Source organism: Rhinatrema bivittatum, chromosome 13 (genome assembly GCF_901001135.1).
Source record: "Rhinatrema bivittatum chromosome 13, aRhiBiv1.1, whole genome shotgun sequence".
Taxonomy (NCBI): domain Eukaryota; kingdom Metazoa; phylum Chordata; class Amphibia; order Gymnophiona; family Rhinatrematidae; genus Rhinatrema; species Rhinatrema bivittatum.
In genome coordinates, this window is record NC_042627.1 from 10,247,289 (window position 1) to 10,260,400 (window position 13,112).

Sequence of the window (13,112 nt, forward strand, 5' to 3'; positions counted from 1 at the left end):
AATTTTGCATTTTCAAAAGCAGGTGTGTAAGATTTCCTGAAAATTGTCTGCATACATTTTTAGCAGGTGTAATTACGTGCTGGTAGTTTTGGTGGGATATTTTTCCATGCGAACATATGTGTGCACATTCTCATTGAAAACTGATGTAATTTATATGCTTTTCTGCCGACATTCATATGCAGACCATTAAAAAATGTTATACCCTTACTATATCCCTGGACTATTTATTCATTTCTGCTTTTATTTGGTACCATGCAACAAATTATATAAGGTGCACAGTACTGTGTAAGTCTAATAGCACCATAGAAATTACAAGTAGTATTAGTAATAATTCTAAGCAATTGCATTTATATTTTATTCTTTATGATATTTCATAGCAGATTATATTCAGGTACTGTAGGTATTTCCTTATCCCTTAGGGATTACAATTACTAAGGGCCTCATTTATTAAGCATTTTTCCTATAGTCACAGAATTGGGAACAAACCCTTAGTAAATCAGGCCCCAAGTTTGTTCCTGAGGCAATGGAAGGTGAAGTGACTTGCCCAAGATCAGAAAAAGCAGTAGTGGGATTTGAACGCAGGTTCTCAGTCATTAGACTCTAACTATTAGGCTAATCTTAGGTACAATGACACTGTGACCTGAAGAACTCACAATCTAGATTGACACAATGGGAGCTAAAGGGCCAGCTAACTTAGAAGTTAGCCAGCTAAATTAATATTTGGGTACTTATCTGGCTGAATTCTAGCCGGTTAATAAGATAACTGTAGAATTTATCCAGCTAAATTAGGGGCATTCCAGGGGCATAACTGGGAGGAGTTGAGTTAAGTTAGCTGGCAAAATTCAATATTCAGAGTTATCCGGATGACTTAGCTGGTTAAGTGGGTTATTTTCCAAGCTGCGATAAGGGCCTTATCGCAGCGGTTAAGATTTAAATTAGCGGGAGGGGAGGAGTCGGGATGGAGTTAGGGAGGGGAATTATGGTAAATCGGCAGCGGCACCACTGCCGGCGATAATGTTTCGAACATTATCGCTGGCAGTAGCGCGGGGAACAGTATCCACGTGGTGCGGCCGGCTGCAGGCTATCGCCCAACTGCCCCCCTGTTCCCCCCCCCCCGCCCCCCTACAGTGCAGGATTCACATTCCTGGCCTAAAAGTCTGGTCAAGTCAAAGAGATGTCCTAGTTAGGTGGCTATAGTTAACCAGCGGCACTACAAATGCAACCAAAGGGCTTTACCAGTTAAGTGGTTACCTGAAACAGAGAGGTTAAGAGTCGCTCGGTGGCACAGTAAGAGCCGATGGCAGAGGTGGGATTTGAACCCATGTCTCCTATTGCGAGGCCACTCCTTATCATGGATGTTCAACCTAACCTTATAAAATTCCAAAAAGAGGACAAATCGAAGGTTGTCTGGGAGTCACTCACCATAGACACCTTTGCCCAGAAGCTGCAGGAACTGGTTGACGGCAGTCAGCATCTCGGATTTGGTCAGATCAAGAAGGGAGACGACCCGGAAGTTGAGCTGCCTGAGCAGGAGGGTCAGCTCAAAGACATCCATCATAGGGGCCAACAGGCTGGGGTGACTCAGATACTGGTTGTTTCCTATCAGCAGTGCCACCTTGTCAGTTGCTGAGCAAAATAAAAGAAGAAACAAAAAAAAAAAAGACAAGAAAAATGTTTGAACTTTCAGATAATACTCTCTCTTCCCCACACCCTGTTGTTGAGCAACTTCTATATCTGTGTCCTTTTCACGTCTAATAGTACTACATATTTTGGGTGGGGGAGACCCAGCAGAGTTATTGCCTGCAGTGTGCGAAAAATATTTGGTTGTTTGAAATTGCAGTTCTTTGGAGTCACTATGGGGCGGCACTTGGTGCAACGCTCAGATACGGTACCCGGTAGGGGGAAAGGTATTTGGTTGTTGCTGTGTTGGGTGGTGTGGTGTCTCCTTAAGTTAGAAGAGGTTTTGATGGGTTGGGAGGTGTTCCAGGGCTGTATAAATCCTGGGTTGATTTGGTGGGAGCTGCCCTTACTAAGTTGGAATTTGAGAGAACGGGACCTTCAACAATGTATTTGCCCTGGGAAGGCCAAGCCCGTAGGCTGGTGGGGACCCTGTAGGGACGTTTCCCCTCAAAAGAAAAGGCCCGGGACCATGGAGTTGGAGTGATGTGGTGATTCCTCTCTGTGAGGAACTGACTAGAACAGTGAAAGGAGGAGGAGGAGAAGACGTTTTCCTCCCGGGGACAGGACATTTGTGAAGCCAAGGAAGTGGGTGCCCGAGAGAGAGATGTAGGGGAGCTCTGAGGAGAGAATTAAGCTTTGGAGTGGGGAGGAGACCAGGTCCGAGCGAGAGGCCCGGGATGAAGGAAAAGAGGTTCCTAAGGTCACGGCGTCGTGAGTGACCCTAGGGTTATTTGGGGATGTACATTCTACGTCCCAGAAGAGGTGACAAGAGATGCGGAAATAATGGGAGTAGAAATATCTGGTTTCTGTTGATGTGTGGAATGGAAGAGGCATTGGGAGATGAGCCAATGTCCCACAACTTGGCTCTGGGAGCATGTGGCTCACCTGTCCTTGAGTGTGGACTTGGGAAGAACTCCCTGGTACCTGAGTATTAGGGGATGTAAGCTCTACATGCCAGGTAATGGTGCTTAGGAAAGTATGAAGAGGTGGAAGGATGGAGGATTTAATTGCTGTTCAAGGGCAGACAGAGAGGGGTACACTAACTTTTTAGGTGCTTGAATGGGTATTATCAATGATATTCACTTTGACTGTGAATCCCATGGGTGTGTGTGAGACACAGCATGGGGGTGAGAAGCCTGTGTGTGTGTGTGTATGGTATGAGAGAAACTGTTCAGGAAGGTGACTGGTGTGTGTGTCAAAGACTGGTTGGGAGATTATTGGTGTGTGAGAGACAGAAACTGGTCATGGGGGCATGACTGGTATGGTGTGTGTGTGTGAGAGACATGGGCACTAAGGAAGAGGACCATGAGTATAGAGCTTAGCTTTTACTGCTGCTTCTGGTGAGTGCCACGGCCTGCCTGGAAGGGGAGTGGGAGAGCTGCTGGAGGGGGTAAGTTAAGGTGGCTTTTTAAGTTTATTTTTCTTGATTGACTGCCATTTTAATTTTTTAATATTATGTGATGTCTGTTTTGAAATATTTTATTGGTGTTTGGAGAATGTTTAATAGTTTTTATGAGTTTTTAATTGTTGCATGTTATTCTGTTCATAGCTGTTTAGAAACATTTATTCTGCTTATTAGTATAGTTTTACAATTATTTCTGTGTGGGGATCTATAGCTGCTTGCTAGTTCTGTTTTCCTAATAAGAGGTGTATTGGTTTTTAGGGCCTTATTTAATATTTGTAGTGTTGCCTTTTCATAGATAGGGTTGCTCCTGTTTGAGTGTATTCCATAATACAGGTGTAACTGTGTGCGGATTAGTTTATGTGCATTACTACAGATCCTGGGAGTATGTTAGGTCGGTTCTGTGTCTGTTACCGAGATGAGATATTTTACTAGCATGTAAGAGTTTTATCAGTCTTATTTGTTGTGTTTTCCCAAGAGGATATGCATTGGTGGTAAACTGCTGTCTTTTCATAAGTAGGGCTATTGAGCCTGGAAGTAGAAGGAGTTTGAGTTGCTGTTACTGACATGACACCAGAACCAGAATATCTTTTTTGTAGGGCGAGTTGTATGGGGAATGTCATAATTCTGCTTTACATCCATTATTGTGGCTCAGGGGGGTTCCCGTGGATGCAAACTGTACTTTTACATCTAGCCCTGTAACGATCATGGGTCAGTGTGTCACGCATGTGAGAACCATCTGTCAGGTGTGTCCCGACAGAAAAAAGGTTGAGAACCACTGCACTAATGCTTCTTATCAAAGCAGCAGGACAAGAGCCTGGAATGGTACACAAAGTGCAAAATCCATTATAAGAACATAAAAAGTTGCCATATTGGGTCAGAACAAGGGTCCATCAAGCCCAGCATCCTGTTTCCAACAGTGGCCAATCCAGGCCATAAGAACCTGGCAATTACCCAAACACTAAGAAGATCCCATGCTACTGATGCAATTAATAGCAGTGGCTATTTCCTAAGTAAACTTGATTAATAGCCGTTAATGGACTTCTCCTCCAAGAGCTTATCCAAACCTTTTTTAAACCCAGCTACACTAACTGCACTAACCACATCCTCTGGCAACAAATTCCAGAGCTTAACTGTGCGTTGAGTGAAAAATAATTTTCTCTGATTTGTTTTACTCACCATAAAATCGATCTTTTCCTTCTGGCTCTGAAAAACAAGAAACATTTTTTTAAAAATAGACTGTCTTAAATTAAACAAACAAATGCAAGGCTGCTGCCAATCAAGTTGCTTATCATCCATTCTAAATGGGTTACAAATAATGCATTCATAAAATTAACATTTAACAAATTAAATGACAACTCTGCAGGACTCAGATAAGCTAAGCTGCGTAAAACAGGACACTGACCAGGCCAAATCATACGATCAAGCCTTCCAAATCTACTTGAAAAAAAAAAAAGATGTACAGCCCGGCTTACGGTATCACCCGAGCTTCCAAATTCCTGTGCAAAGAAAGAGCTTTCCGTTGTTTTCCTAAAAGGTTTTTAACTTGAGTCCGCTCTCCGATCAGCTGGTGAAGCTCTCCTCGGGACCTGGCCCGTCACAGTAAAGGTTTGATCTCTTGCAATCACAAAAATGAAGTGTGCGGAGAAAAAGCAATCTTCAGGAGATTCCTGCCGGCCGAACGTAAAGCCCGGGGTGGAGTGGCAGCCTTGAATGGCAATAAAGGACGGCTCATCCAACCACACAAGCCACGATAAAACAGGACCAGTAGCGGCAGTATTTGGGCAAAATCTTTTTTTTTTCCCCAGATAACGTTGCAGCCCAAAACAAATAAAACCATGCAGAAAGCTTTTAGGTTAATTGTGGTTTAGTATTTTAGGAAAATGTGAAGTTCTGTCAAAGCTCCTCCTATTTAGCCACTGCCGCTCCCCGCCGCCCCCATGATGGCCCTTGAGTAAATCGGGCACCGCTGGGCACATCTGGAGCCCCCTGCACTCAACAGGAAACAGGGCGGGCGGCGGAAGAGTGGACGCCAACCTGATCGGCTCTCAAACCATGGGAGGCAGTTCCAAGATCTGCACCTTGCCTTAAAACAAGCAAAATACCAGGACACCATACAGAATGCTGACATTATTATTCTAAAATACCTTAGGACAAGAAAGAGGTTGGAGCCCTAGAAACAGAAGCAAAAGATGAAGCGCTATAAAGAGAACAAACACTGAGGGTGACATTTCGAAGACTCTGTAGCTCTTGCAGCTGCTTTCAGGCATAAGAAAAAGATGAAGGACAAACAGCAGATGAGAGAGAAGTGGAAGGAGAAATTACTACTGCTTCTGCTATTTATACAGATATACATACCCGACAGTCCCTGCTCCATGGAGCTTACAATCTAGTCAAGACAAACGAGTCTAGGGGAAGTGCACTTATTGCAGAGAAGTGGTTAGGATTTAAAAGCAGCTTCAGAAAGTTGAGTTTCTAGCCTGTACTTGAATACAGAGCAAGTCGCACGGACTCAGGGAGTCTATTCCAAACAAACGGCACAACAAGGTGAAAAGTGGGGCATTGGTGTTGGAGAAGGACGCAGATAAGAGTGAAGATAAGAAAATAAGAACATGCCATACTGGGTCAGACCAAGGGTCCATCAAGCCCAGCATCCTGTTTCCAATAGTGGCCAATCCAAGTCACAAGTACCTGGCAAGTACCCAAATATTAAATAAATCTCAAGCTACTGTAGCTTATTAATTAACAAGCCGTTAAGCCCGTCACAACGGGCTACATTACATTTTTGTTTTCGGTCCATTTTCGAAAACAGCACCCTCCTACACTTTTTCTCCCTCATTCCCCCTTCCCCTCAGTCACTCACCCCCTTCCCACCCCTCAGTCTTACTCACTCTCTGTCTCCCACTGCCTCCTTCCCCTCACTCTCACCTCCCTCCCCTTCCCTCAGTCACTCCCACCTCTCTCCCCTTCCCTCAGTCACTCCCCACCCTGTCTCAATCCCATCTCCCTCAGCCCTCCTCCACTCCCTTTTTCTCTGCTCCACAACTTCTTACCCTTCCACTTACTCACATCCCTGTCTCTCACCTCTCCCTCATTCTCCCTCTCCCCTCACTCTTCCCCACCCCCTACCTCCCTCCCTCTCAGTCCCTCCCCCTCCCTCCCTCCCACTCCGTCCCTCCCTCCCTCTCTCTCCCCTCCCTCGCTACTGGCCGCGCTGCTGCCGCTGCTCATCATCGTCGTTGTTCGCCGCCGCTCGCTGCCGCCGCTGCCACCCGACGCCGCCTAAGACCGACGTCCTTGCCCGCACATGCGCAGTAGAGCTGTGCCCATTACCTTATAAATGGCCCATTTATAAGGTAGATAGCAGTTTATGGATTTTTCTCTAGGAACTTATTCAAACCCAGTTACACTAACTTCTGTAACCACATCCTCTGGCAATGAATTCCAGAGCTTAACTATGCACTGAGTGAAAAATAATTTTCTTTGATTTGTTTTATATGAGCTACTTGCTAACTTCATGGAGTGCCACCTAGTCCTTGTATTATCTGAAGGAGTAAATAACCGATTTACATTCACTTGTTCAAGTCCTTTCATGATTTTGTGGACCTCTATCATATCCTCCTTCAGTCATCTCTTCTCCAAACTGAACAGCTCTAACTTCCTTAGCGTTTCCATATAGGGCAGCCGTTCCATGCCACTTATTTTGGTCACCCTTCTCTGCACTTTCTCCAGTGCAACTATATCTTTTTTGAGATGCAGTGACCAGAATTGCACAAAGTATTCATAAGAACATAAGAAATTGCCATGCTGGATCAGATTAAGGGTCCATCAAGCCCAGTATCCTGTTTCCAACAGAGGCCAAATCAGGCCACAAGAACCTGGCAATTACCCAAACACCAAGAAGATCTCATGCTACTGATGCAATTAATAGTAGTGGCTATTCCCTAAGTAAACTTGATTAATAGCCGTTAATGGACTTCTCCTCCAAGAACTTATCCAAACCTTTTTTGAACCCAGTTATACTAACTGCACTAACCACATCCTCTGGCAATAAATTCCAGAGCTTAATTGTGCATTGAATGAAAAAGAATTTTCTCTGATTAGACTTAAATGTGCTACTTGCTAACTTCATGGAATGCCCTCTAGTTCTTCTATTATTCGAAAGTGTAAATAACCGATTCACATCTACTCGTTCAAGACCTCTCATGATCTTAAAGACCTCTATCATATCGCCCCCCCTTCCAGCCATTTCTTCTCCAAGCTGAACAGGTTTAACCTCTTCAGTCTTTCCTCATAGGGGAGCTGTTCCATCCCCTTTATCATTTTGGTTGCCCTTCTCTGTACTTTCTCCATCGCAACTATATCTTATTTTAGATGCGGCGACCAGAATTGTACACAGTATTCAAGGTGCGGTCTCACCATGGAGCGATACAGAGGCATTATGACATTTTCCGTTTTATTAACCATTCCCTTCCTAATAATTCCTAACATTCTTTTTGCTTTTTTGACTGCTGCAGCACACTGAGCCAACGATTTTAAAGTATTATCCACTATGATCCATAGATCTTTTTCCTGGGTGGTAGTTCCTAATATGGAACTTAACATCGTGTAACTACAGCAAGGGTTATTTTTCCCTATATGCAACACCTTGCACTTGTCCACATTAAATTTCATCTGCCGTTTGGATGCCCAATCTTCCAGTCTTGCAAGGTCCTCCTATAATTCATCACAATCCGCTTGAGATTTAACTACTCTGCATAATTTTGTGTCATCCGCAAATTTGATCACCTCACTCGTCGTACCCCTTTCCAGATCATTTATAAATATATTAAAAAGCTCCAGTCCAAGTACAGATCCCTGAGGGTCTCCATTGTTTACCTTTTTCCACTGTCAAAACAGACCATTTAATCCTACTCTCTGTTTCCTGTCTTTTAACCAGTTTGTAATCCACAAAAGGACATCGCCTTCTATACCATGACTTTTTAGTTCTCTTAGAAGCCTCATGTGGGATTTTGTTGAATGTCTTCTGAAAAGCCAAATACACCACATCTACTAGTTCTCCTTTGACCACGTTTATTCACCCATTCAAAAAAATGTAGGAGATCTGTGAGGCAAGATTTCCCTTGGGTAATTCCTTGCTGGCTTTGTCCCATTAAACCATGAATTCTAACAGTTTCCACAATTTTTTCCCAGCACTAAAGTCATGCTCACTGGTCTATAGTTTCCAGGATCACACCTGGAGCCCTTTTTAAATATTGGGGTTACATTGGCCATCTTGCAATCTTCAGGTACAATGGATGATTTTAATGATAGGTTACAAATTAATTGAAATAGGTCTGAAATTTCATTTTTTTAGTTTTTTCAGAACCCTGGGGTGAATACCATCCGGTCCAGGTAATTTACTACTCTTCAGTTTGACAATCTGGCCTACCACATCTTCCAGGTTCACCGTGATTTGGTTCATCTGAGTCATCATCCTAGGAAACCATCTCCAGAATGAGTATCTCCCCAACATCCTCTTCAGTAAATACCAAGTGCCCCTTTAACCCCTCGATCATCTAAGGGTCCAACCGACTTCCTCACAGGCTTTCTGCTTTGGATATATTTTTAAAAGTTTTTATTGTGAGTTTTTGCCTCTAAGGCTAATTTCTTTTCAAATTCTCTCTTATCCTGTCATATCAGTGTCTTACATTTAACTTGTCAATGCTTATACTTAATCCTATTTTCTTCTAATGGATCCTTCTTCCAATTTTTGAATGAAGATCTTTTGGCTAAAATAACCTCTTTCACCTCACTTTTTAGCCATGCTGGCAATTGTTTCACCTTCCTTCCATCTTTCTTAATGCGAGGAATACATATGGACTGTGCTAGAATGTTGTTTTTTTCTTGTTTTTTTTTTAACAAAGTCCAATACCTGTTGCACCTTTCAATTTTTTTAAACTATTTTTTTTTAATTTTATCAAAGTTTCCCTTTTGAAAGCTTAGTGCTACAGCTGTGGATTTACTTATTGTCCCCCTTCCAGTCATTAATTCAAATTTGATCATATTATGATCATTATTGCCAAGCGGCCCCATCACCATTACCTCTCACTAAATTTTGTGCTCCACTGAGAATTAGATCTAAAATTGCTCCCTCTCTCATTGGTTCCTGAATCAATTGCTCCATAAAACTAATTTATTCCATCCAGGAACTTTATCTCTCTAGCATGCCCTGATGTTTCACTTTCCCAGTCAATATTGGGGTAATTGAAATCTCCCATTATTACTACACTACCAGTTTGGTTTGCTTCCCTAATTTCTCTTAGCATTTCACTGTCCGAGACTTGACTGATGGTAATAAAGCATGAAAGCAGTAGCTGCAACCCTAAAAAGCCTTCAGGGCAGACTGGATGGGTCATGTGTGTCTTTTTCTGCGGTCATTTCCTATGTTACTATGTTGAACAGAGTTCAAGAGGAAGGATGTGGGAATGAGGAACTGCAGAATGAATGCATTTGTAAGAGAAGCTTGAACTATATGCGGAAGCAAATGTGGAGCCATTGTAGTGTCTTGAGAAGAGAGTGTACACAGTCAGAGTGATGCTGAAAGAAGAGAAGTTGTGTTGTGCAGCCACATTTTTAAGAGATTGCACTGGAGAAAAATGGTTTGCAAAGAGAAGATTGCAGCAGTCCATGAGGGAGTGGATGAGCATTCTGGTAGCGTGCTCCAAAAGGAAGAGACGGATTTTAGCAGTGTTATAGAGCAAGGGTGGCCAACTCCAGTCCTCAAAAGCCACAGACAGGTCTGCTTTTCATGGTACATATGAGATAAATTTGTATGCACTGCCTCTGCTGTCTGCCAAAATACCTCATGCATGTTCATTGTGGATATCCTGAAAACCAGACCCGTTCGTGGTTCTTGAGGATCAGAGTTGGCCACCCCAGTTGTAGAAGAAGAAACAGTATGCTTTAGCAGTGTTTTGGAAGCGTGTAGAGAAGGAGAGCGAGCCATCAAAGCTGACCCCCCGAGGTTATGGGTCAAGGGACCTGGAAGAACGAGAGCACCATTCACAGAGTTACAAAAAGGGGGGAGATGCATTGTAGGTTTGAGGGCGGAGTGGGGGAAACAAGAAATTCCGTCCTGGCCATGTGGCGATGCCAGACAAGCAGGAGAAATGAAATTAGAAGAGAAGGTGGAGGCAATATTAGTGCATCAGTAAGGTCCCTCCTGCAGCCCATGCCTTTACTCTCAGCCTGGCATTAGCAGAAGGCTGCTGTGCTGTACCTTTCTCACTGCTGTTCTTGGTAAGCACCTTCTTGCTTTTCTGTACTAAAAGATCTATTAAAAAAATGCAGTTCACAGGTATTAGGACCCACACAGGTCTTCCAAAGAAGTGAACACCGTTATAGTCTTCTCAGTGGTAGGGGTGTGGGAGTGGAGGGGGAGCAAAAAGAAATCAAATGCACCTTTCCCTGCCCCTAAGCAATAGGGAGCAGCAAAGTAAAACCCGATATCACTCTTAAATGAAAACTCGACGGCAGGACATCCTGTTTCCTTAGTCATGGGCTCATCATAGTAGCACTCAGACACCATGAACCAGGATATATGTACCAGGCATTTTCTCCATAGCCCCAAAATAAAGGAAAACCTTTAGTTCACCTGGCCCTGTGTTTATTCTAGCAGGAAAGGAGTATGAGAGAAAAACTGCTGCGGGTCATTCCATTTCTGGGTGCTGTGCCCAGAAGATGGTGTAACCGCTTCCTCGGGACCCTGCACTGCAGAACCACACCAGGAGGTGGGGTTTAGTGCTGGTGCTCTGCCATTTGACTGTTGCTGGGAAAACAGATGAAAGTGGTACTGGTAGCTGTACTGGGGCTGTTAGCGATGGGGATGCTGCTGTAGGAGGCACTGAAAAGTGCAGGAGTAATGTAGTTTTACTGGCGATGGATTCTGGTTGAGGGCTTGTGAGAGAGTGGCAGTGATGGTTGTCCTGGTCTGACAGTGGCATCATGCTGAGCTTCCTGTGGTGGTGGTGGTTTTGCAAGGTGCTGGTAGAGTTCACCTCCCAGTCGAGTCCATCAACAACCACAGAAAAAGAGAGAGAAGAGACTACAAATATTGTACCACTAACCTGAAGAGAGTGGCAGCTGTGCAGAAGGTTGGAGAATGATATCCTCAACTATCAGACAAGAAGAACAAAATCAAACACATTTGAAGAAGAATAGTAGCACATCGCAACACGTTTTCCAAAATGGCATTCACAATTCAGCTTCTTGCAATGGAAAAGCTCATCACCAGTGATTCCTGGGTTCTCATTGCTGGTGGTTGTGCACCTATCCCTTCTGATGCATACACGGTATCTATCACCAGAGACCCCTGGCTGCTGCATGCATTTATTTACTTACAGGCCGATACAGTACAGTGCGCACTGTTAGCCCGGGTTTGGATGCGCGTTTTCGATGCGCTAGCTTTACCCCTTATACAGTAAGGGGTAATAGTGCGTCGAAAACGTGCGTCCAACTCCCCCCAAACTGCATGCAGCCAAGCCGCACATTTTACTTTCAGAAATTAGCGCCTGCTCTCCCTTTGGGAACTGGTGCACCAGGACACGGGGTAACAGTACCCATGGATTCTGCGGGTATTCTGATTGGGTTGAAAACCGCACCTCTCCTCCCACTCCCCCATCATGGCAGACTCCTGCCTGGACATCTCGCATCCATCACCGGTGAGCCCCCCGCCTATTGCACACACAGTATCCGCGGCCTGCGGCCCTGCTCGTATATTTACCTATGGTGACTTCCACGGGACGGCTCCAGTGCTCCCCTCTTTCGTTGGTCACGCAGCACAGGTAACTGCCGCTCTCGCTCACTTTTTCAGCCTTTATCTAGAACAGAGATGGAGAACAAGCAGAGCCGAGTCTCAGCAAATACATAAATAAGTATTCTCGCAAGTTACTCAGCAAACCCCTGTGTTTGTGGCACAGGTTGGGCCCAGTCCTGCTTTTCCTTCCCCGCAGGCCCTGATTCGTGCTCCTGCTTTTCCTTCAGAAAATCAGAAATACAGTCCCCCCCATCCAATCACTGCACTCAACCTGTCCTGAGAAAATGGGGCTGGTTAGGAACCGTATGGAGCACTGATTTGTGTGCACAAAACTCCTTGTTGGAGTGGGAATAAAAAGTCTGCATGCAAAAGCTGTGTGAGGAACCCAGCGCACTTCCAGGCCCCATCGAGCAGGCAGACCCTTAAGCAATCATTCCACCGATGAAGATAACAGGGTGAAGGAGAGCAAAACAAGGCGGGGAGTTAACTGTTGTGCAAGATCTGAAACTCTACCAGCGGTTCAGTAGTGTGGCTGGCAGCCTCTTCCCTTGCCTGCCGAACCAGCAGGTGTGCTTATTTCTCTCTCTGCAGCGCAGGATAACAGATACAGCGGCAGGCGGATAAAATGGAAGACCCAGAGTCAGACGAGTCAAGCCGAGCTTTCAATCTTAGGGTCTTTCCCGCGGAGGAGAAGGCCTTAAGTGAATCACTGGCAAGACGAGGTGACCCAGAAGAAAAACAGAAGGAGGAGGGCGGTTGCGGATGTGGGGCAGCAGTCGATCACAGGCGAGGTAAAGAGAGAGACCTCCGCTGCCTAGGGGAAGGGTCTGCTCTACTGCACCGTGACGTGAGCTCTGGAGTAAGGCGTGGGCGCGGCGAACACGGGAGACAAACCGCTATTTTCGGACACCTCCCCCCTGCTGCGGTGGTGCAGATCCACGACGGGCATTTTGGGCCGTCAAAGGGGAAACTCCCCCGCAGAGCTTCCTTTAGAAAACTTTGCAGCGAGCGGGGAAAGGGCGGGTGCTCGTGTTCTGCGCACCGGCTTCGAATCAGACACCGCGCAGGCACATGAAAGTAGGCCCGGCGTTTCAAAATGAAATCGCTGCACCTGCTTTCAGGCCCTTAAAATAACTGCACCCCTTTTCTCGTGCTATCCTGCCTTTTCAGGGGCGTTTACCAGTGGAAAAAAAATTCCTTTGAACATTGCCCCACCCCCTCCCCATTGCAGGG

The 13,112-nt window shown here is 45.1% G+C and overlaps 1 protein-coding gene across 9 annotated transcripts in view; it reads right to left on the reverse strand.

The window, feature by feature from the left end:
* LOC115074783 (mucosa-associated lymphoid tissue lymphoma translocation protein 1-like) overlaps window positions 1-13,112 on the reverse strand; it is a 99,708-nt gene that overhangs the window by 35,372 nt on the left and 51,224 nt on the right. For all 9 annotated transcript variants that reach the window (XR_003852341.1, XR_003852340.1, XM_029574607.1 and 6 more), the window contains exons 6-9: window positions 11,847-11,943; window positions 11,191-11,238; window positions 4,262-4,288; window positions 1,423-1,626 (exon numbers count right to left, since the gene is read on the reverse strand). Coding sequence is in view for 7 of the 9 variants with exons in the window: in XM_029574607.1 (XP_029430467.1) it covers window positions 1,423-1,626; window positions 4,262-4,288; window positions 11,191-11,238; window positions 11,847-11,943 (376 nt within the window). In the remaining 2 variants the exon portion in view is untranslated. The remainder of the gene's footprint in view (window positions 1-1,422; window positions 1,627-4,261; window positions 4,289-11,190; window positions 11,239-11,846; window positions 11,944-13,112) is intronic.